Raw genomic sequence first — 24,334 nt, 5'->3', positions numbered from 1 at the left:
AAAAGTTTGTCACTTAATAAGTTCCAATTACACATTATTATCATACTTAGAGCTTCTTAACATTTCGATCTTTTCATTTAAAAAATTTATATTATAATATTTATAATTATAAAAATAAATTATTTAATCTTATTTATTTTAATGTCACCGATTTTACATGACAATATATACAAAAAATAATATAAAAACTATTGACAAAAAGATAATTTTAACATCTCAATTATGTTTTCTTTTGTTATATTCTAATTAAAACTTCTTAGTCGATTGTTGTGGTGATAGTAGATGACGATATCATTGAGAGTAGTGACTATTGTAGTAATGGTCGATGAGAATGACCCCTTGGTCGACGTTACCTGATGTTGATCTAAACATCGACGATTGAGGCAGGGGTGATGGCCACTGACGGTAGTGGAGCTTGAAGGACTTTGATATGAACCTTTAAGTTGATCATAATTCTGCTAAAGACCCTTTAACCATTTATGAAAAACCAATGATAAGAGCTAAAGCTAAAATGATGAAAGAAGCCTTAACTTGTTTATTTGAATGCGTTTGAAAGAAGCGAGCTAGTGAAGACTCGATTAAGATTCTATTGATGCAAGAAGAGCCTAAAATGGTCAACATGATTCAAATAAGTCCAAATCATGAAGAGAAGTTCAGCTTTGAGATGATAAATTTTTAATCCATTTTGAAGAATAAAAGTTATTCATCCATATTAGACTATATTAGGAATTGTGAGCTTATTCATGAATAATCATTCAAATCAATTTAAGACAGATTCATAAGTGATATATATTCATGAATTAGGAATATGAATGTTATTTAGCTATCGGGGTATATGGTTGCTAAGTTAATGATTTTCATCATTTGGTATCAGAGCTTGACTCAAGTTTACGTATATATTTATTTGTTATTTTTTAGATTTCCCTCTTCTCTTCTTCTTCTTCTTCTTATTTTTGCATCATATCTATAATTGTTGTTCTTCCTTCGTATTCATTGTTGTGCTTTTTGTGTTATTACTATTCTTCTTTGTATATCCGTACTTTATAGTATTAGAAAAAAAATCAAAAAAAAAAAAAGAGAAAATCAAAGGTAAAAAAAAAGAGATCGGAATTTAAAAAAAAAAATTACAGATTCAAGGAAATCTTATAAATTATAGAATTCTATCTTTGTTCATTTAAATTCTTGTTTCGATTTGAAAATTTTTCTTCATTCTAAAAAATATATTTTTATTTAACTGATATTTAAATTCTAATCTTTGCTTATGATTAAAATGCATTACACACACCTTTAAATTGGCCTATCTTTTGTTTGCTTTTAAACCTGCCCAATTTTATTATATTTGAATTCTCAAATTGTTTGTTTGGGTACCTTAGTTAATCTAAGAACTCAAAGAACAAAACAAAAGAGGCAAAAGGCAAGAGTGATGAGATCAGCATCGAGAAAAGCAAAAAATTATGTGAAACACAAGTGAATCAAATCTAGAGTGAAACACATGAAGGAGTGTTGGTGAGGCTATTCTAACTTTGTTTTTCAGGTTGTAAACATGTATAAAGATAAAGAAGTGAGTTCTTCATCAAATGATCTTTTGGTTCAAGCAATACAGCAATAATTTGAACGTATGTTCAAAGTGATGAGAGATATAAGAGATCATAAAAGGCATAATGATACAATTAATAGATTACAAGGTGAACCATATAGCATGGGAGACGACACCTCTGTTAATGATAAATATAATGGTGATGATGACATAAATGATGACCAAGTTACTTTAATTGGTCATATTAATCCTAGGAGACAAACTAGGACAGGATGTTTTGATGGTATGGACAGAAACATAGGCAGCATCAAAATGAAAATTCCTCATTTTCAAAGGAAGAATAATCCAGATGTCTTTTTGGAGTGTGAACGAAAAGTGGAGCTGATATTTGAATGTCACAACTATTTGAAGAGAAAAAGGTAAAATTAAACGTTGTTTAATTTTGTGATAATGGTATTATTTGGTGGGATCAATCATGTAAAGACAAGCATAGAAACGATGAAAGGCCCGTAGAGACTTGGTTGGAGATGAAATAAATCATAAGAAGGAGATTTGTCCCTAGCCATTACTATAGGGATTTGCATGGCGACAAACTTTAACATAAGGTTCCATAAGTGTTGATGAATATCACAAGGAGATGGAGATAGCCATGATAAGGGCTAATGTGGAGGAAGACTGTGAGGCCACCATGGCTCGATTCCTAAGTAGATTAAACAAGAACATTGCTGATCTTGTAGAGTTGCAATATTATGTGGAGATTGAGGACATGGTGAATGTGGCCATGAAGATTGAAAGGGAACTCAAAAGAAAAGATACAAGGTATGATTCACCCATTGTTAAGCCTAAAATTGAGGACATGGTGAATGTGGCCATTCGAGTTCTTCTTCTTCTTGGAAACAAAATTTGAGTAAAAGAGATGATAAACCCATTGTTAAGCCTAAAATTGATAAAACTAAAAGCAAAAATGAATCATGCAACAAGGGTAAAGATAAGAATCAACTTAATCAAACTAGAAGCATTAAATGTTTGAAGTGCCTTGGGCATGGACATGTGGCACGTAAATGTCCTCGTAAGAGAGTTATGATTATGAGGGATGAACTTATGAAATCTGAAAGTGAGAGAGAGGAAGATGATAGCATTCCAAAGGATGTTAGTGATGTAGAGTATGCTAAAGGTAAAAATCTAGTTGTTCAATCCACACTTAGTTTGCAAAATAAAAATGATCAATATAGTGAACAATGTGAAAATATGTTTCATACATATTGTTTGGTTGCAAGTTATGCAATGCAATTGTTAATAGTGGAATTTGTATAAATATGGCAAGCACCTTGGTTGTGGAGAAACTAAAATTACATAGTATTAAATATCCAAAACCTTACGAGCTATGGTTGAATGATAGTGGTGTAGTAAAAGTAAATCAACAAGTGTTAGTTTCATTTTCAATTGGTAGATTTATAAGGATAAAGTTTGGAGTGATGTGGTATCTATATATGCTGGTCATATGTTGTTGGGGAGACCTTGGCAATATAATCGAAGGGTAATACATGATAGATTCAAAAACCATTATTCTTTGATTATGGATGGACAAAAATATCAACTTGGACCTTTGCCTCCAAAGATAATTTTTGAAGACCAAATGTGCATAAAACAATAATTTGAGGAGCTTGAGTCTTTATTAACCAAAACTTTGGTGAGGGAGCGAGAAAGAGAGAAAAAAGAAAAAGATGAGTTGAGCGGGAAAAACGAAAGTATTGGGAAACATAAGGAGAGAGAAAACAAGGAAAGCTTGAGTGAAATAAAAATAAGTATTTTATGTCAAAATGAGTGATGTGAAGAAAGCCTTAACCATGAGGCAGCCCTTGTACTTATGTACAAGGATGTTTTGATTGTTTCTAATAAAATTGATAAGAGTTTGTCTAGTATTATTGTTGATCTTTTGCTGAAAAATGAGGATCTATTTTCTAAAGAAGTTTCTAATGGTTTGTCACCAATTAGATAAATTGAGCATCAAATTGATTTCATTCCAAGCGCAAGCATACCAAATAAGCCAGCATATATATGCAACCTCGAAGAGACCAATGAAATTCAAAAGTAAGTGAGCTTGTAGAAAAGAGGTATGTGCAAGAAAGCAGGAGTCTATGTGCAGTTTCTGTTCTGTTGGTACCTAAAAAGAATAGATCTTGGAGAATATCTTTTAATTACAAAGCCATCAACAAAATCATGGTAAAGTATAGATATTTTATTCCTAAGCTAGATAGTATGTTGGATGAATTGCATGGTTCTTATGTATTTTTAAAAATTAAATTAAAATCTGAATATCTTCAAATAAAAATGCGTGAGAGTGATGAATGGAAAATCACTTTCAAAACTAAATATGATTTATATAAATGGTTAGTGATGCCTTTTGACCTAACTAATGCACCTAGTACTTTCATGAGATTGATGAACCATATTTTGTGTGCTTACATCGGAAAGTTTGTAGTGGTTTATTTTGATGATATACTTGTGTATAACAAAAGTTTAGATGAGCATGTAACACATTTAAAAACTATTTTTAATGTGCTTAGAAAAGAAAAGTTATATACTAATCTAAAGAAATATAATTTTTGCACTAATGAAATTACTTTTCTTGAATATGTTGTTAATGATAAAGGAATACATGTTGATAAAAAAAAGTGAAAGTAATTAGAGAGTGGCCAAAACCCACTAGTATTAGCGATATTAGAAGTTTTCATGGTCTTGCTAGCTTTTATAGAAAATTCATTAAGGATTTTTTTATAATTGTTGCATTATTAACTGAATGCATCAAACAGAATGTGGGATTTAGATGGGTGAAAACAAGTTGATGCTTTTAACTTGCTTAATGACAAACCCAGTTCAGCACCTTTGCTTGCTTTACCTAACTTTGCTAAAACTTTTGAGATTGAGTATGATGCGAGTGGAATAGGTATTGGAGCTTAATGCAAGAAGGCAGACCCATTACGTTCTTTACTGAGAAGCTAAGTGGAGCAAGTCTTAACTATCCGACATATGACGAGTTTTATGCTTTAGTAAGAGTGTTAAGACATGATAGCACTATCTTTAGTATAAAAAATTCATTATACACACTGATTATAAGTCCTTAAAATATCTCAAAGGACAAGGAAAGCTAAACCGTAGACATGCAAAATTGGTGGAGTTTATTGAATCCTTTTCATACATCATTAAGTACAAACAAGGTAAAGAAAATGTGGTTGCCAATGTTCTTTCTATAAGATATGCTATAATTTCTCAACTTGATACAAAATTATTGAGTTTTGAGTACATTAAAGATTTATACAATTCTGACCATGATTTTGTTAATGTTTATGAGGCATTTGAGAATAGGGGTTTTGATAAGTTCTTTAGGTATGACGGTTTTCTTTTCAAAGAAAACAAGATGTGTGTTCCTCAATATTCAATTGAGAGAATTATTTATGAGAGAGGCACATAGTGAAAGCTTAATTGGGCATTTTGGGGTTAGAAAAACTTTAGATGTATTAAGTGATCATTTCTTTTGGCTACGGATAAAAAGAGATGTTGAGAGATTGTGTGAGAAATACATTACTTGTAAACAAGTTAAATCTAAAGTAATGCCTCATGGGTTATATACTCCTCTTCCTATAGCTAGTGAGCCTTGGGTTGATATATCGATGGACTTTCTCTTGGGTTTACCTATGTCAAAAGGAAGGAGAGATTCTAATTTTGTTGTTGTTGATAAGTTTAGCAAGATAGCACATTTCATTCATTGTCCCAAAACAGATGATGTAACACATGTCGTGGGGCTATTCTTCAAAGAAATTGTTAGATTACATGGTATTCCAAAGACAATTGTGAGTGATAGAAATGTGAAGTTCCTTAACCACTTTTGGAAAATACTTCGGAGCAAGTTGGGTACAAGGCTGTTGTATTCAACCACTTGTTATCCATAAACATATGGACAAGGTAGTAAATCAAACTTTATTAACACTTTTGAGCGTCATAATTCAAAAGAATTTAAAAAATTGGGAGGAATGTTTGTCACATGTGGAGTGTAGGGAAATCTGGGGGGACATCACATGCGCAGCGAAAGAACATTAAAAACAAAATTCTCAATTTTTCAAAGATGTGTTCATCATCGTGTGAAGATTGGTACGCAAAAATCACGAAACTTAAAACTATGTATATGAAATATTGTGTTACTTAGGGAGATCGTATATCCCTGAATCCCTACAGATCTCTAGGAGAGGGTGAAGAAGGTCAAGTGTCCTCCTCTCTAGCGATGATCCATATAACAAGGCTGTGAGGATGCTCCTCAAAACTCCAAGCCTACTATCTGAGGAGGAGAAGGGGAGGAGAATAGAAGAGGCTTTTTCCTATGAGTCATTGGTTCCCTCCTATTTATAGAGGTTCCATATTAACTTAACCATAATGAATCATGCCCTATTGGGTATTGGATCTTCATCCAGCTACCCAAGCATCTTAGATTAGTGGAACTCTATCCAATAATCTCTCATTGGTTCTTATTGAATCTCATCCATAGGATCCAATAATTCATGGGCTTATTGAATATCCAATAAGATAGGGGCATCGACGAATATCTCATATCTGAACCTCTACTAGTCGCAACACCTACCATATTTTTATGACCCTCTAAGCTCAATATCGAGCTAGCCGTGAATCATACCTATCAGAACTCCTTCTGGCTCAATGAATTATTATCTCAATAATAATTCACTCGACTCATCGATTGCGGACATACGAGGTTACTATGCCGTAGTCACCATATGATATAGGGGAATCCAATTCATTAGATTTGTTTATCCTCAGTTACCGTATACGTATAGTCTCTCATTCATCTAATATCTAAGAGACTATATACTAGGCATAGTACTGTCAAACCTATACAGTTTATACTTGAGTCTTGCTCTAATCGGATTCTCCCAGAGAACTCTTTTACTCTCAATCCGAATGACCATAGTCAGAGATTTGTCGGAGCAAGAACATATGAGATATTCCTCTCATGACACTAAGAGCGGATGATCCTCTATCAACACTCAATAGTCCTCATAAGGTTGGCTACCACTCCCGATGACTGGCTATGCTAGATCTGGAATCTCCAGACATATAAGTCCGGTATCAAAGAGTGAAGTACTCATACAGGACATTCTTGATATCTCAAGTCTAAGGACCAAATATACCACTAGGACTACGAAATTATTGTCTCACAATAAGACATCATCAATCATCTAGCATTTCATAAGTAGATCAATCAGTAAACTCATTTCCCAATGAGCACTTGTATTGTATTCCTAGTGTCCCCACACGAGCAACTATGAGACCAACTACATCTATTATATGGACGGGTATACAACATACCAGTCTATCTAGTTATCTCGATGTTCCTCTCGAGTAACATATGATCGAGATTATTTAGGATCTGTATTTAAAGACGAATCGATCTTATTATCGTGAGCTCATCACGATCTGATTCTCATTGCACAAATCCATGAACATCACAATATATTCAAGCAATAAGTAATATAAAGTGATAAAATACTAAATAATAATAATAAGCAAAAAGACTACGTGTCAAGTCACACGTTTCATCACTCACGTTATTGGCTTGCAAGACACCTATGACTAGCATGGAGTTTGCTTCTAATAGAAGTATGCATGCTACAACAAACAATTCCTAATTTGGAGTTGTGTACGGGTCAATCCATTAACTCATATGGATTTAGTATCTTTACCTTTGGAAAAGATCAATTTGGATGGTAAGCAAAAGGTTGATTTTGTCAAAGTATTGCATGAAAGAGTTCAATCACAAATTTAAAAGAAAACTCTACAATATAAGAAACAACACAACAAAAATCGAAAGCAAGTAATATTTGAATCTAGTAATTAGGTTTGGTTACACTTGAGGAAGGAAAGATTTCCTAGCCAAAGGAAGTCTAAATTAATGCCAAAAGGAGGAGGTCCATTTCAAGTCCTTCAAAAAATCAATAACAATGCATATAAGCTGGAACTACCAGGTGAGTATGGCAATATTAGTGCAACCTTCTTTGTTTTTTATTCGAGGATGAATCCTTTCGAGGAAAGGAGGAATAATATGAATAATCAAGTTGATCACAATTCTGCCAAGGACCCTTTAACTATTCATGGAAGACTAATGATAAGAGCTAAAGCTAAAAGAATGAAAGAAGCCTTAACTTGTTTATTGGAAAGCATTTGGAAGGAGCAAACTGGTCAAGACTCGATCAAAATTCTATGGATGCAAGAAAAGCCTAAAATGGTCAACATGATCCAAATAAGTCTAAATCATGAAAAGAAAGTTCAGCTTTGAGAAAAGGATGAATTTTTAGCCCATTTTGAAGAATAAATGTCATTCATCCATATTATACTATATTAGGAATTGTGGGCTTATTTATGAATAATCATTCAAATTAATTTAAGGTAAATTCATGAGTGATCAACATTCATGAATTCAGAATATGAATATCATTTAATGTATTTAATAGATTCAGTCCCTTTGTACTTGGCCTTTGTACTATATAAACAAGACTGACTCCCTTTATAAGAAGGCAATTGAAAAGTATAATCATTTTTCAACATTGGTGAGTGTTTTACTTTTAAATTTTTATATGAACTTTGGAACTTATCAAGCTTTTCTGCTTGTGGTGTTTAAAATCTAAAAATCTTTAGTTTTTTTTCCTTTCAACTTATCAAACTTTGTAGTTTGTGACGTTTTTAAGGGAATCAAACTATTGTTCTAATTATTTCATCAATTTTTCATTGATAAAGTGATTAGAATAATTTTCTCGTACTTCAATCCGTCTTGTTTTAATTTGTTAGAATGTGTCAATTTGCTAAGTTGAAGATTTTCATTAGACTTCTATGACTTATTGCGGGGGGAGGAGGAGGAAGAGGATGAGGATGATGACTACTCTACAGCGTCCTACAATTGCGTTCGTGTCGCTCTATATCTGTATCGACAGGAGTGTTAGGATCGAGAGCACTAAGAAGGGGGGGGGGGGTGAATTAGTGCAGCGGAAATCTTACAGTAATTTAAAAATGAAAGCTGCGTTCGTCCGATAAAAAACAATTTCGATATAAAAGCAGAATCACAGTGCAGTTTGCGTCTAAGCACAGTTTTGCGTCTAAGCGCAGTTTGCGTCTAAGCACAGTTTGCGTCTAAGCACAGTTTGCGTCTAAACTCAGTTTTACGTCCAAACGCAGTTTTACGTCTAAACGCAGTTTTGCGTCTAAACGCAGTTTTGCGTCTAAACGCAATTTTACGTCTAAACGCAGTTTTACGTCTAAACGCAGTTTTACGTCTAAACGCAGTTTTACGTCTAAACGCAGTTTTGCATCTAAACGCAGTTTTACGTCTAAACGTAACTTTACGTCTAAATGTAGTTTTGCGTCTAAAAGCAGTTTTGAACCTTGAAAAGCGTTTTACGTAGAAAGCAGTTTGCAGTTATAAATGGAATCCGAATGTAAGCGTAAACTGCAGTGTGAAGATCGTACGAAAACACGATTTACGTTTGAATGCAGATTCTGAAAGATCAGAGCTTAGAAACTCGTTCGTAAAGGCGCAGAGGGCAGTAGCAATGTAGGAGGTTTGCAGTAATGATAAAGTGCTCAAGGTAAAAGCAAACCAGAGATTTAGAGTGGTTCGGTCAGTCTTGACCTACTCCACTTTTGGCTTCCTCCTCCGACGAGGTCACCGACGTCAACTAGCTGCCTTCCTTCAATGGGCGAAGGCTAACTGCCCTTTTACAGTTTCTCTCCTTTTGACAGGCTTAGGAGACAACCTTTACAGATCCTTTCTCTCCTCTCTTTACAACTCAAGACTTAAAGAACAGAAGGAGGAGAACTTTAGGACTTTACACAAATTTGAGCTCTTAGAATCACTGAAAAGATCAAGAATTCGGTATAGATCTGTATCTTTTCAGTGCTGAATGGGTGGGGTATTTATAGGCCCCAACCCAGTTCAATTTTGGAGCTCAAAACGATCAAATCGATCAAATCCCAGAATTCTGGGATCAGGCGGTTGCACCTCTTGACTGGAGAGGTGGCACCGCCTGGCAGAGCTCGACGACTGAGCTCAGGCGATTGCACCTCTCTGCCAGAGCTCGAAGACTGAGCTTGATGGTTGCACCGCCTGGCAGAGCTCGAAGACTGAGCTCGGTGGTTGCACCGCCTGGCAGAGCTCGAAGTCTGAGCTCGGTGGTTGCATCACCTGGCAGAGCTCGAAACTGAGCTCAGGCTGATGCACCTCTCTGCCAGAGCTCGAAGACTGAGCTTGGTGGTTGCATCACCTGGCAGAGCTCGAGACTGAGCTCAGGCTGATGCACCTCTCTGCCAGAGCTCGAAGACTGAGCTCGGTGGTTGCACCGCCTGGCAGAGCTCGAAACTTGAGCTCTGGCGGTGCTACCTCTTGACAGAGGAGGTTGCACCGCCCAGTCTAGCTCGAAGACTGAGCTCTGGGCGGTTGCACCGCCCAGCCTCGCAGCCCTGGCGGTTGCACCTCCTGGCTGGGGCGGTTGCACCGCCTGGTGCAATCAGGGTCCGAATGGTTCGCTCCATTCGGCCCAATTTGAATCTTTTCAGGGGCCCAATTGCCCCAAGATTAAGCTAATGGGATCACCTCCCATTTTCAAGCTTAATCATCGTGCTAACTACGATTAACTCTAAGACAACTTCTGCAGCTTTGCTCCGATGCGTCAATCGCTTCTTCCGGCGAGTTTCCGGCGAACTTCCGTCGATCATCCGATACACCCTCGGTGATCCTTCTGCGGACATCCGGCATACTCCTGGACTTTGCGACGATCCACTTGGCAAGTTCCGACGAGCTTCGCTTGGCAAGCTTCTGGACTTCTCGGATCTGTTCTCGCTGAACCTCCGACGACCGTCCGAACTTCCGTCGAACTCTCGAACTCCCAACGTGATCATGATCTTGACTCCGACGCAACACCTGCTGCTTGTCTTACTCTCATCGTAGTTAATCCTGCACACTTATCTCAACACATAGATTAGATAACAAATGACAATTGACTTCATCATCAAAATCCGAGATTCAACAAGGAGGTGATGCAAAGGCCTTACATCTTGTCAACGTAGATGTCTCCCTCCCATCAATACAGATGTAGAGTAGCACAGATACAGAACAGTGTCGAAGAAGGAAGAGAAGGGAGATCGATGATGGGAGGTGAGACAAAGGGAGAGGAGGAAAAAGATGATGATGATAGCCGCTCTACATTGTCTTGCATTTGCATCAAGCGACCAAGATCTCCTTTCATATGTGCTCCAGCAAGTGGAGGGTGTACTATCGACGTCCTCCATCAACCATACCTCGGAATATTCGATTGAATAAGATTGTGGGAGTTTCATTAACCATTGCTCGGATCGCGATCTAGCCACTCACCTCTGGCTTCCAATCTGTGCCAATTTCATGATGCCTCCTTCTACTCCTCATCTTCCGCCATAATTACTATGGGGTTCACAATGATGGTGACATGATCCTATGGTGGAGTAACAGTTTCGAGTTAAAGACTGATCGCATTTGTAACAAGGGTGGCTACAAGTAGCATGTCAAGGTTGTCATCAATGACTCGGAGAGGTTGGTGCGATAGACAAAGCTAATTACGTGGGAGGCAAGCTAAGCGTCAATGCAATCCAAGTGAAAGACATGACTACAACGAGAGAGTAAGCAGAGCTCCTTGTCGTGCTCAAACTCGTCGAGGCACACCACACACTCAAGCGCCCATTTCCCCACTCTCAACCCCTTAACCTCAGAGTGCATCAACATAGGAAAAATCTCGAGAACCTTAAGGTTCAACCCTTGCTATTGTCAAGAGCTATGCCACCATCAATCACTACCACAACAATCGACTAAAAAAAATTAATAAATTAAAAAAATATTATTAAATATTAAATTATCTTTTATCTATAATTTTTATATTATTTCTGCACGTGAATTGATAAACCAATCACGTTAAAATAAATAAAATTAAATATTTTACCATCAGAAGACAAGATACATAAGATTCCAAATCGAATACTAAAAAGATGTAAATACATAAGATTCCAATATAGACACGACTCTAAATTGAGTTCAAACAATAACTCATCTCGTCTTATCGGCTCAATCATTTAATAAAATATTAATATATATTAGATATATAAGAATAATAATAATAATAATAATAATTACAAAAAATATATATGCAAGGATCCTGCAAACAGAAAGGCAAGTAGGAAAGCCTTTAAATGCATCAGCTGCTCATCGGAATGTCACGCAGAGTAGAATACACAAACCAAGTTTTGGTAGACCAGCAGTAAAATCTCAAACATCAAAGATTTCTAATACAGGAGCAACTTGAACACAATATAGCCAACCTTCAGAGGCGATGTCACAATCTGTCACACAGATCAATAGGTTTAATAGCGGTACTTGGTGGAGTAATCTTTGGGAGCAATCACCAGCCCACGACCTTTCCTGGCTCCCCTATAAACAGTCTCCACAATGTCAATAAATTCTTGCTTGTCCTTGAGCGCCCAATTTATTTTGTTATTGTTACCCGTCCCGAGGTCAATCATGATATGCTTGTTCCTGAAGAAGAACATCACGGTTGAAGGATCATACAGCTCGTACATAGTATTGAAGTCAGGCACCTCGGTGATATCAACCAAGTAAATCACTGCAAAGTTCTTTATGGTCTCTGCAACTGAAGCCAGCACTTCATCCATCTGCACCACAAAAATGCAAGTGGTTGTTAGTCCTGCAGTAAAAACAAAAACAAAGTTTCTTAACAAATTAGATATGGCACTATGAACTTTATCTATAGAACTATACTACTCCGTGATATCCCAATTATTTAGGATTGATTAAATGGATCTTTTCACATCATTGAGAGCTTTGAACAAAATGATATTATTAGTTAAAGCTAAAAGCATTCATATCTCTATCTATGGTCATGTTGGTCTTCCTCTATCCTTTCTCATGTCACTAGTACTAATTGTCTCACCTAACGTAACGAATAAACCCGTGCACGTCTTTTGACAATCTCAATGCAGAAGATTGAGAAAGATTAGCATCTACAATCATACTCCTCTACAAGTGAAAGGTCTATCAGCAACTTGAACCTGATCATCCGGGTCACAAAGGAATAATTTCACTATCGAATCCTAACCTTTCGAACTATAGCTTCTGACTAAAAAATTAAAAGAACATTATTAATTTTCAAATTCTGAACAAAAGACTAAGTTATATCATAAAAGAAAGAAAATTAGTACTTGAAACAAGGAGTCCATCGCATGCTTAAAAAAAAAATCTCTAAGTTGAAATGCTTTAAGAGTACAGTCTTCCAAGAAAAAACCTAAAAAATATTTTTTCAAAAGACATTATCATCGAATAACGATTTCCCTCTCTTCAGAGGTTACATTTAATGTATACTGGCAACAGAGCATGTAGCACTTACTGAATTATGTAACAACATATATTCCTAGAAATCACAACGACACTGAATAACGAAATTGTAGTACTTAGACGCTACTCGGGTCAAACAGCTTAAAAGGCCACAGGTAAGTTGGTTTTCTTTTAAAAAAACAAAACGAACAAGTGTCAAGTATCTTCATGTTAGGCCTTTCCCTGAGATTTTGAGGACGGATATAGCTGTTAAATGTAGTTTTCCACATAGTTGTTAAGTATCTCTCTTCATGCTAGGCCTCTCTTCATTCTAGACTCAACATCAACCTTGGGTTGGTGTAAATACATTCAACCTGTGAAATCAAACTTGGTCTGGTCTGACATCATAGGCACCGCATCATGCCTCTTGTCTGAGTTTCCAGTTAACACAATAGTCATTTAAAGGGAGTTAACAGAGTCGAAGAATAGGCCTCACACAAAGCAGGATCCAGAAATAATATGTCTTTCAAGTAAGTGGAACATTACTAAAATTTGTAAACTGTGTAAACTGTGTAATCTAGCTAAAAGAGCAGGCCAACATAGTAAGATTCTTACAGAGGTTTACAACCATCCACATCACCTAGCAAGAGCATAAAAGTCTATAAGCAAGTTATTATGATTTAAGATGGTTCCAAGGCACTTAACTATATTGGAATCATCAGTTCACAATAACCCTTTCCAGGTTTTGCTACTCATATGTTTGCATATGTTGCAAATATACACTCAATTTAAGCAAGGTTTCACATCACACCATGTAATTAATGGAGTAAAAAAAAACAAAAGAAAAAATATACATATGTGAGACATAGAATAACAAAGAGAATTGAAAATCCAGCAAAAAGGAAGTTTGTTCCTCTCCATTTTGTTTCTCGATACTGCTTGTTTAAACCCACTCTTGAAATCACCCCCCACTTCAAGTGACATGCTATAAGCATAATGGAAACTCCACTTCTAATCCTCTTAACCATTCTTGTTTAGGTGCAAAGAAACAAGGAGCTGGTAGTAGCTATCATGATATGACTTTTGGCTTTTCCTTGAGGGAAACAAGGATCTGTTCATGGTAACAATAACACAACACGTTAGTCAAATCCTAACTTGTCGACATCATTCAGCAGGTTCCAAAGTGCTTGAATCTCAAATCTCTAGGTTTCCTTTCTCCTGGATCAAGAACAAGAACAAGAAAATTGGATCGATTGTCAACTATAAGGGTCACATACAGATCGCTTGTTGACTATAAGTCAAAAGACCACGGCCAGGAGAAACACCAAACCCTATTTTGGACATTGCGCCAAATCGATCATAGGTGACAAGAAACGTCTCGCATCAACAACCAAAGTCAATCTAGCAAATGATTCCCGTTCTATGAAAACAATGTAATCGAGAAAAGGATTCGAAGATAAAGAAGAAGGATCAAAAGGGGTGGAGAAAGGAAAAAGAAAAGAGAGGAACCTGCATGCAGGTCTCGTCCCAGTCGTGGCCAAACCGGATGACGACGAGGCGCTCCTCCTCGGCCAGGATCGCCTGATCCACCGCCCACCCCGAGTGCAGATGCGGCAACAAGTACGACATCTTCTTCGCGCCTCCACTCGACCCTCCTTCTCCCTCCGCCGCCTCGCGCAAGCAGAGGTATCGACAAGCAAACAAACTTACAATTATACCCTTCGAAAGGCCAAAGTCGGCCATTTACGTGTCTCTTCCTCCAAACTTTTGAGGGAACATGGGCACCTTCAGCGTCGGTTCCCGTGGGCCCCACACACCTACACCATACACCACGCGGGTAGGTTCTCGAGTGAGTCGAATAGTTTGAATCACTAGCAGGCCAACCATTCCAATAACTACGAAGACTGGGACCCTTCTGGGTCAGTCCTCGTGGGCCCCACGCGCTTACTGCATACACCACGCGGGTAGGCCCGCGGGTGTCGGAAAACCGGGTTTGCTCGAATAGTTTGAATCACTGGCAGGCCAAGTCGGACCCTTTCCAACAACCACGACGAGTGGGACCCTCTGCTTCGATCCCCGTGGGCCCCACGCGCCTACTCTATGAGCCACGGGGGTCGGTCGCGGGTCACCGGAATCCGGGTTTGCTCGAATGTTTTGAATCACTAGCTGGCCAAGTCGGACCCATTCCAACAACTACGACATCCCGGTTCGGCATGAGGTCGATCAGACCGGCGGTTCAGCCCGATCCGCCGCAGATTTAATCGGATCCAAGGCGTGATCGGGACACATAAACGAAGCATCGAATGCCACAAAAGCCCCAATGGCATGCACAAAAGAAGGTGAATCTGCATGAAACGAGTCGGTCATGGGTCTGATGGCTTCTGCAGATAGCTTTTTAGGATATTTTGATTCTTCATAGAAAAGGTGTTTTGTGCTTATGCTTGGCAAAAAGCTTTGCTCACTCTCCTCACCCCACCATCCTTTGCTGGTTCAGTTCGTTCCTCTGCTTTCCCACTCTCTTTCCGCTACTTTCAGACCTTTGATGCATTCTAAACCAGAGAGACGATGCCTGATTCTTCGTGCTTTGGAGAAGTCGCAAAAGGAAGGTCAGCCGAAGCAGATTCAAGAAGGAAGCAGAAGAGTACTGAGTTGAATGAAGTTGTCAGTAACGGAGAAGAGCTGAATGAGACTACTTCCTGTGAAGAAGAACTCACCCTGTCCCTTCTCAGGTGAGAAACTCACTTTGTCACTGTGATAGCATGCAAATTTTCTCCATGTTTAAATTGCATATCCAATGTTTCTGAACGAGAGTGAACTGAATTATATCCAAAGCAACAAAGATCGGTTTCCAGAGCCGTAAGCAAGCGAGTTCGAGAGTGTGAAGCATAGGTTCCTCGTTCAAACATTGACCTCCATGTTGCAGAACATATCCTTCATGGCCATGTCAGACCACCATGTCTTTGTTCTTTCTTCTGCATGTTGATGGCAACTCAGATTGCTTATATCATGTTTTTGCCAGAAGCTCCTTCCGAAACCTAATATTGAGGGCATGGAAAGGGAAGCTGCACATCGATCTCTTCCAGATCTACATTGTCAAACATCATCATCACTGCCATCAGGCAAGACAGTGCCTCTCTGGTGCAGCATCTGCAGAGTTGCTTGCGTGAACAACTCTTTGAACCTGACGCAGCATTTCCAGGGTAAGAAGCACAACGCCAGATTGGACCGACTGTTCGACAAAAAGAAGACTGGAAACGAGATGGTATGGTGCCATGAATGCAACGCATCGTGTGCGCAAGAAGCACTCTGCTCGTCTCTTCGCACTGGAAGCTGCAAGATCCGAGGCCGCACCAGCAGAGGTAGCATTCCGTGGCGTTCTCAGCCATGGTGGCTGATGGTCACCAACATGGAGGCAACAGACCGAGGACAAGCTAACCAGGAAAACTAATCTGTCACTGACTCTCTGCACCAATGCAGGTTTCAGTCCTTTTTAACTATCGAGACTTGTTATTAACCTTTGTTTCTATTACTTCCTTTTCTTTGAGTTTGGAGACCATTTCTATGAGCATAAATCCACTGGATTTAGATCATTCTATCAAACAGTTGCTGAAGAATATATGTAATCTTTGTTGACTGTGGTGGTGCTCTCATAGAGGAGAGGGCAGGAATACAGAACTCACTTCAGAAATCATTCCAGCAGATTATATTATTAGTGATTTAATAGGAGAGAAGAAAGATTTAAATCGCCTAATAATATAAATTTTCCTCTAAAATAATATATTTTCTCATTTATTACTCACATTTTAAGTTTCACACACACACACACACATATTGTCTGGGCAAATTTGTTGTTCCCAGAATTTCCAATATAGTATATACAGATGAGAAAGAAAAGATGAAACCTTAGATATATGTAATGTCAAAGTCAGATTTAAATTTAACATATAATAAATTTAAGATAAAATATTGTAGTTAATCTGTGTTGAGTTAATTGTTAGTTGACACCTTAATCTATATTAATGTCCTTCAAAACTTATTATGAGCTAAATAGTAGAAATAATAGTGACAAGAATAATGATCATCAGCATCACCATCAGCATCAGCATCAGACAGTGTAGGACTAGGATAACTAGTAGTTCTCTGGAGGTTCGTCGTATCCTACAAAATCCCCATCTGCCTCCTCTGCGTGATGGCGTCTTCCCAAAGCAGCCTCTTTTCCATGGCAGGCGACTCCTACAGCAAGTACGAGATTCGGCGGCGCAACCCCAACCCCACCGCCGCTGCCCTCCTCGTCATCGACATGCAGCGCCACTTCGCCTCCATCGCTGCCCCCATACTCCCCGCCCTCCGCTCCACCGTCGCCCTCTGCCGCGCCGCCGGCATCCCCGTCCTCTTCACCCGCCACCGCCACCGCTCCCCCGCCGACTACGCCATGCTTGGCGAGTGGTGGTCCGGCGACCTCATCGTCGACGGCACCCCCGCGGCCGAGCTCCTCCCCGACATCGGCCGACACCCCGGCGACCGTGTGGTCGAGAAGAGCACCTACAGCGCCTTCGCCGGCACGGGTCTGGAGGAGGCGCTGAGGGGCATGGGAGTCGAGGAGGTGATCGTCACCGGCGTGATGACGAACCTCTGCTGCGAGACGTCGGCGAGGGAGGCGTTTGTGAGGGGGTTCAGGGTCTTCTTCTCCACCGACGCCACGGCTACCTCGAACAAGGATCTGCACGAAGCTACCCTCAAGAATATGGCGTATGGCTTTGCTTATCTGGTGGACTGCAAACGCCTCGAGGCAGCTCTTGCGCCCAAGATTTGAGGTCAGGGTCACTTCTCTACCAAATCTACCTTGAAATGCTTCCATTACCTGTCTGCTATTAGGGTTGTAAGAACTGTATTGGAATCTGTAGTTTGCAATCAAAGTCATTAGCCATCCCTTTTCCTGTCTGTTAGTTAATAGGCTTTAAGAACTGTTCTTGGATCTGTAGTTTGTAATCGAAGTTATTAGCTTTCAGTTTGGGTGATTTGATTTGGTGGAGATATGCATATCACAAAGCTAAGAACTGGTGTGTTGTTCTGTAATGTAAGTTGCATGAGATTGGAAGCTTTAGAAGTATGTTGAATCCCTAACTTTCTGCTGCTACTTTTATTTGTGCATCACTTGCAAAATTCATTTATCTGAATTATGAACATAGTTTAAACAATAATAAAAGAATATTGAGCACATTGAAAATTTTAAGAATAATTATTGGAGGCTAATATTTGTTAAAGGATGAGTGATTCAAACCTCCAGGCTAAGTTTGCATCTTTTTCTATGGCTGTTTTGCGCTTCCACCGATGGCAAAGAGAGGGTCACATTACTAAGCAAAAATATAATTGTTCAAAGTCAAATGAACTGCAAATTTGTATGAATGATGAGTCCACATCATGCTTCTTCTATCTGCATCATAGTTTCTGGAAATCACGATAGTAAAGTGGTTGAAGGACTTATTATGGTCAGTCAAATATGTAAAAGCTAAGAATTGGAACACTTGTTAATTAGTAAGCTAATCTATGTTTTTTTTTATTTTTTCTATTCTTCAAATGTCGATCTCTTCTCTCTTTTTCAATGAGAGAAATCTCATGGAGTTTTTCAAGGCTTTTTAAACTTGTTGATAAATAGAATGACCACATGTCCACCGACAAAGACTCTAGATTATGACCCCTCTTCTGTTCCTTGATGCCTTTGTCAGGAGCTTGGCATGAAACCATTATTGCAGTGAATTTTCTCCTGAGTTCAATCCCATCTGAGCAATACTTATTAGTCACATAATCCATGATCTAAGATGGATCTCCTTACAACTTGAGTTTGTTCAGTCTTTTTGCTGCAAAGGACCTTTTAGATGCAATAGTGACAAATCAAATCAAGATTGAGATCTCTGTCTTTCAGTTGTAGAACTAAATTGAGAAACATCATGACTTCAGATTAAGTTTTTGTGTTTAGAACTGTGAACTGCTACCAATTGTGGAATAAACAGGTAACATAGTATAGAGGTTAAATTTAGATATATCAACAATCTTTATATGTTTAAGAGTTGAGGGGCCGTAGCATATAAAATAAAGCTGACATGAGGCTGGATGTCTAAATTTTCTCTGAATATTTCTTCCTTGGTGAAAATGGAAGCCAAATCTGATAAAAAGTGTTTATACTCACTAGGTTTGGTAAAAAGAAGTGAACATATCAGCTTAAGTTAGCCAACATTTTGTAAAATAGGTATAGATGTTCTTATCAAACATGTTCTGTGATGTTTTAGATTCAGCACCATTTGTCAACTTGTAAACAAGTATTAAGAATATAGATATACGGATCCTAAACAGAATAAGGGTGTTAATGATGGGCGTGATATTCTCTACAAAATACAAATAATATTACGGACAAAGATCTTCTGCAAAAAAGATGTGACAAAAAGTAATAAAACAGAATGGAAATGATATTATGTGATGAAATTTGATAGACTTTTGTGTTTTACATGGTTTTCTTATTGTCAAACTGGGGAAATGCATAATTCAAGAACACAAGCGTATGAACTAAAACAACTCTCTTATTGAAAACATGGCTTGCACCTATTTTCAGTTATCACTTTGCATTGTTTAGTACGGGTAGACAAGCATTTCATCAAATGCAGGGTATGAAACCACTTATGTGAATGATTGGATGTCGAATGGGAGATTGGATCAAGACTTCCACTGCTAGAATGCTGATGGAGGCAATTGCTGGTTAGCCAAGAAGTGATGAATCAACTGCTGAGCCTGCCTAGGAGCAAATGTTGGAACTTGGTGTCCGGCACCACGAACTGTAACAAATGTCAGTCCTTCAAAGACAATTGTCCATCCACCCACCTACGTAGTTAACAAGAATGTCTGGTGACTCTCAAGTTATCCTTTAGGATGAAAATTACTAATGGGTTCCAGGGATCCAACTCATACCTGCTTACGATCATACCATGGCTTCCATTCTTGGATAGTTTTCATGCCAAGCTTGTTTAGTGTATACCTTGTTGAGGTGACTGGAATTCTTCCATCAGTGTCCCCACTGAAAGGGAAAGAAGAAAGTTGAGAACTAAAGGCCTTTTTTGTGTCTTTTGTTTTTTTGTTTTTTTGTTTTTTTTGCTAGTTATATATTGCTCAGGTCCTATCTGTTATATGCAAAGTGCATATTTTTGTTGATAGTATTAACTAACATGAAGAACTGAGAGACATTGTGTAAGACGACATTATTTTAAGTTTTTGTTGATCTCCATTCCAGAACCAAGATGATCTAGCACATTTGGTTATTTGTCTGAAGTGCTTTCTAGCATTAGCTAGCTAATCGATACTCACTCCATCGCATTGTTTTACAATATGATGAATGATTAATTGTAAGCTCAAATTTCTCCATGCAATTTGCATATTCTACTAATGCAGATATTTTGGTAATTATCTCAATTAGGGGTTCCTTACTTGTATCCTTACCTGAAAACCCATACTCTGAGGCCGCCACTGATAAGCTTGCGGATGACTGGGAGCATAGTGGCTGGCGAATCATTCCATTTGGTGACTACCTCACTGTCCAAAGAAGGCAGGAATATATTTTTTAGAATAGATGACTAATCTTGTAGAAACTGAGTTCATGTATTTGACAAATTGATTAATAATTACTTGTTCCTACTTCAGCCTCCTGGAAGCAAGTATTGGATTTTCTAGTTAAAAGTGTATTCTCCATGTCTCTACCAGCAAAATGCTGAAGATCTCAAGGAATCATCATAATTCACCAAATATATGTACCTGCAGTGGGTCCAGTTGTAGCCAATCTTTGTGGTGTTGGCATGCAGAGCTTCTTGGACATCCGGTCGGTTGAAATACACCTCGGAATAGTCCGAGACACAAGGGTCGTACCCCGCTGGCTTTTGATGCCACCCACTCTGTGAGAAGAGAAATCCTTACTCAAGCATTTATGTAGATACAGATATTATGTTGTCTAGTCTTGGTTGGTTAGATGCAGCTCTTCAGAATGAATATTCACATCCTGCAATGGGTATTGAATGTCAGGATGGTCGTCACCATTGTAGGTAGGAAAGCAACTTACATATCTGGAGAACAGCTTGGGAGCTGCACCCTCGATCTGGAAGGACTTCCAGGTAGAGGTGATGCTGGTACAGACAGGAGCATACAAGCTGTACATGTCGATTATACGATAGACTGCAAAGTACTCTCTCAGTGCATTGTTACAGGCCTCAGTAGCAGGTTCAATGCTGAAATTGCAGTTGCTCTTGACGTCGTGGTAGACACGGTCGGAGATGACGGCATGGTCCCATGCGTAGTCGATCATCCCCGTCTGATCAGTGTCGTCGTCCATCAATGCATTTCCTATCTGATTCATGCATAAGATTATGTTGGTATGATCTTTAGCACCTTTGAGATGAATCTACACTAGCAGTTTCAGGTAGGAAAATGCTATCTACAGGTGTTTGATGTAGAACTTTTACCATAAATCCTTTGAAGTTTATGTAGGTTTCCTTTGAAGCTTTTTTGTTTTCGTCGAATATCTTCTCGGATAGTTGTGGAACATAGTGTCCTAAGGCAGCAAGTAGTGTTAATTGCATTTCACCAACTGACCCAGTGATGTTTTGCATGGTACAGCAACTCTTTTACCTGCATAACTTTCTCCAGCAATGTAGAAGTCATGGGACTTGTACTGTGGGAACCTCTTGAGCCAGTTTACAAGGAATATGTAGGAGTCCTCAGCTTTGGATGATCAGTAGAACAATATCAGCAGATGTGAACAAATCCTCCAAGGAATTCTATGGAACATGTATATGGTCAAGTGAAAGTACTCTCTGTAGGACTTACCAGTGATCTTGTCTCCCAGTGACTGCAAATCAGAGCTGGTATTAGTGTAAGAAAATCCCACTCCAACAGGTGACTCAAGAAATAGCAGATTTGCCTCTGAAATGTGACAAGAATCAGCATACTTTTAATTGTCCATCACAAATTGCTTTGTACTCAAGAGTTATGATCTTTCTGTTTTCTGTGACTCTGAAATTTAGCTGTTGATGTGTTATGCATTTGATCATTGTCTGCATTACATGTTATTACAATGCAGCAGTAGCATTCAAGTTAACCACTAGCATTATTTTGTGTCTGGAAAGGAAGCACTAGGGATAGGTGTCTTGCCTTTGTTCCAAGAATGCTGATTGAACCTGAGCTCTGGCATACCCTTTTGCATCAGAAAAGGTCCAAGCTCCTCTGCAGCCCCATACCCAATGGAAGAACACCCAGGCCCTGCAATGAACCATGTCAGACACCACCATGAAACATGCCAAGAGAACTTGCAATCCAATTTGTCTCCACAAGTACAAGATGCTGACGGATTGGCTGGACAATGCATCATGCATCCACTATTCCCAGTACACATCAATCATCGAGGCATCCACAGCGAGGGACTACTGTGGAGTTTCCCCCTGCAAATTCTAATATTTTCTTTCTACCTTGGGACAAATTGGGCGAGTGATATTTATGCTACATTATCTTCTCCTATGGACGCAGGCAAGAGAGGTGGCCACACGCAAGTCCTACCTGGTCCCCAGATTCCTTGCTGCTTCCGGAACGGAGGAGGGCTCACCGGAGCTGGAGTCGACATAGTGAGACCTGCAGCATCTACGCTTTTTGTGGGCAAAAGGCGCCATCCCTGTCGACCTCGCAACTGGTACCACCTCTTACCCACTTACAGCGGCTCAATCGTGTTGCTTGGGTTGCCCATGGAGGATTCCAGCCTCTGGCTGGTCCCCGACCACCCACCCTCTCCCTTAATAGTAGTGCCACATCCGACCACCCACTCTCTCCCTTAATAGTAATGCCACATCAGGCCCTTCGGTCCCTGTTCCTCCGATCTAAGGTTACTGGTACAAACTACATTGCAGGCAGAACCTTCCGAATACCCAAAGGGTGTGTGCTTGGGAAGGTGGAACCGGCAATGGCGGACACTGTTGCCTGTGAGGGAGGTTTACACAAGGTGTGGGTCAAGTTTCTCATCTTGTTGCTTGTTTGGAGAGAAGGTGGTCAACGAATGACTCCTAGTGGGGGTGGGGGTGGTGGGGGGGGGGGGGGAGGGAAGCCCATGATGTGCCATGAACACCAGGTAGCTCTCTCCAAAGCTGGGCCATGCTGTGCTGCAATAATGGAAGGTCCCGATAGAACAACCCAAGGAAGAAATCAACAGTGTTCTTTCTTTCTTTTATTCCCAAAAGAATCAGTAAACAAGACATCATTTCAAGTCATATAATATAGACTTTACACATAATTGGCTGACCAATTAAGGTTTCGTAGTTTGGTGAGGGAATTCAATTGGGACTGTGTTTTGGAGTCTGATTGTGGTGTGGTGGAACCAACCTTTGGCCTATCCGCCATCATTTTGCTCTTCTAGACTTTACAAAAGGGAAGCTTCTTTTCCTGCTTGGATTAATGGACAAAATAATCATCGTTCCTAAAGGTCAGCAGTGTGTAGTTTACGAAGCTAAAGATGTTACATTCTGCCCAGTTTTCTGTGACGAAACATTGTATCATACGCTATCGATCACCGTAACAGTAAGAAGAAGAAGAAGAACGAAAGAAGAAGAAGATATGACCTCCGTTTAGCCAGAGAAGAAGCGGCTTCTTCTCCACATCGTGAGTGGCCTCAAAGAACCAGTAGAAGAGCGCGCGGCCGTGGCTCTCGTTGACCGTCACGTACCCGGCGTACTGGCGGAAGCTCACCGGCGGCTGACCGGGGAGCCCGACCACGCGGTCGGCCTCCTGTTGTCGCAAGGCCTCGCGGTCCAATTCCCTCGACCTGCCACCGCTAACCAAAGAGCAGGAGAAGAGAAGGACGAGGAGGAAAGAAGCGGAGGAGATGCAGAAGAGTCGCATTGTGTCAAACACCTAGCGAGCGATGGGTGTTTGTGCGTGCATGGGTCCGATACTTATAGTGCTTCCATCTCCCCCCCCCCCCCCCCCCCTTCCCCCTTTTCCTTGTGTGGGTGATACCACAAGAAAAAGGAAAGGAATTCTGGTAATAATACTGGAGAAAGCTGGCGGGAAGTCATCGGCTCAGGCTCGGCTCTCTCCTCCGTGTTCTGTTTTTGTGTTTGTTTGGGATCGGAAGAGAGCTTTCTTGGCGAGGATTGCGCCAACCATGGCGTGTGTCGCGGCACGGCAGGGAACGACTTTTCCGTTGCATCTGTGTATGCGTTGTCTTGGTGTTGTTGCTGCTTACTGCTGGTGTTATAGCGACGTCAACGGAGGTGGATCCCATCACCTGCTGCGGGCACAGCAAGGAGACAAAACGGCAGGCGATGCCACCGATGCAGTGAAGCCGGCAGGACATGGAGGTGTGATTA

At 39.7% G+C, this 24,334-nt stretch overlaps 3 protein-coding genes across 10 annotated transcripts; 1 reads left to right on the top strand and 2 right to left on the bottom strand.

Moving 5' to 3' along the window:
- Positions 1 to 11,848: 11,848 nt before the first annotated feature.
- Positions 11,849 to 14,650, bottom strand: LOC135619150 (thioredoxin-like protein YLS8). Its single transcript, XM_065120866.1, has 2 exons — positions 14,457 to 14,650; positions 11,849 to 12,289 (listed from the first exon to the last, which is right to left on the bottom strand). The coding sequence occupies exons 1-2, from the start codon at positions 14,574 to 14,576 to the stop codon at positions 11,981 to 11,983; spliced, it is 429 nt and encodes a 142-aa protein (XP_064976938.1). The 5' UTR covers positions 14,577 to 14,650; the 3' UTR covers positions 11,849 to 11,980.
- A 2,468-nt stretch (positions 14,651 to 17,118) lies between these two features.
- On the top strand, positions 17,119 to 23,452 carry LOC103994495 (nicotinamidase 2-like). Of its 7 annotated transcripts, XR_010489326.1 has the most exons (3): positions 17,119 to 17,761; positions 22,109 to 22,665; positions 22,880 to 23,452. XR_010489326.1 is itself a non-coding variant. In XM_065120865.1 (2 exons), the coding sequence occupies exon 1, from the start codon at positions 17,137 to 17,139 to the stop codon at positions 17,758 to 17,760; it is 624 nt and encodes a 207-aa protein (XP_064976937.1). In that variant the 5' UTR covers positions 17,119 to 17,136; the 3' UTR covers position 17,761; positions 22,189 to 23,452. The 7 variants fall into 7 exon arrangements, 6 of the variants coding, with proteins under 6 accessions (XP_064976937.1, XP_009413124.2, XP_018686135.2 ...); XM_065120865.1 differs by having other exon boundaries at positions 22,189 to 23,452; XM_009414849.3 differs by having other exon boundaries at positions 22,109 to 23,452.
- LOC135583549 (serine carboxypeptidase-like 34) lies at positions 19,401 to 23,935 on the bottom strand. 2 transcript variants are annotated; one of them, XM_065120863.1, is made up of 10 exons: positions 23,585 to 23,935; positions 22,134 to 22,241; positions 21,810 to 21,905; positions 21,612 to 21,704; positions 21,446 to 21,534; positions 21,046 to 21,330; positions 20,745 to 20,881; positions 20,433 to 20,525; positions 19,908 to 20,013; positions 19,401 to 19,820 (listed from the first exon to the last, which is right to left on the bottom strand). In XM_065120863.1, the coding sequence occupies exons 1-10, from the start codon at positions 23,862 to 23,864 to the stop codon at positions 19,671 to 19,673; spliced, it is 1,437 nt and encodes a 478-aa protein (XP_064976935.1). In that variant the 5' UTR covers positions 23,865 to 23,935; the 3' UTR covers positions 19,401 to 19,670. The 2 variants fall into 2 exon arrangements, with proteins under 2 accessions (XP_064976935.1, XP_064976936.1); XM_065120864.1 differs by lacking the exon at positions 23,585 to 23,935 and adding an exon at positions 22,317 to 22,440.
- Positions 23,936 to 24,334: the final 399 nt, after the last annotated feature.

The sequence above is a fragment of the Musa acuminata genome, chromosome BXJ2-8 (genome assembly GCF_036884655.1).
Source record: "Musa acuminata AAA Group cultivar baxijiao chromosome BXJ2-8, Cavendish_Baxijiao_AAA, whole genome shotgun sequence".
In the NCBI taxonomy this organism is placed as follows: Eukaryota; Viridiplantae; Streptophyta; class Magnoliopsida; order Zingiberales; family Musaceae; genus Musa; species Musa acuminata.
Note: the sequence above shows the minus strand (reverse complement) of the source record. Positions and strands in the feature narration are given on the sequence as shown.

Excerpts from the sequence above, each read along its gene's own strand:
- LOC135619150 (XM_065120866.1), bottom strand. The coding sequence starts at position 14,576 with ATGTCGTACTTGTTGCCGCATCTGCACTCGGGGTGGGCGGTGGATCAG. Across the intron at positions 12,290-14,456 it reads GGGACGAGACCTGCATGCAG|ATGGATGAAGTGCTGGCTTC; the intron begins GTTCCTCTCTTT and ends TTTGTGGTGCAG.
- LOC103994495 (XM_065120865.1), top strand. The coding sequence starts at position 17,137 with ATGGCGTCTTCCCAAAGCAGCCTCTTTTCCATGGCAGGCGACTCCTAC.
- LOC135583549 (XM_065120863.1), bottom strand. The coding sequence starts at position 23,864 with ATGCGACTCTTCTGCATCTCCTCCGCTTCTTTCCTCCTCGTCCTTCTC. Across the intron at positions 21,906-22,133 it reads TCAGCATTCTTGGAACAAAG|AGGCAAATCTGCTATTTCTT; the intron begins GCAAGACACCTA and ends GTCACATTTCAG. Across the intron at positions 21,535-21,611 it reads TGCTGGAGAAAGTTATGCAG|GACACTATGTTCCACAACTA; the intron begins GTAAAAGAGTTG and ends TTGCTGCCTTAG.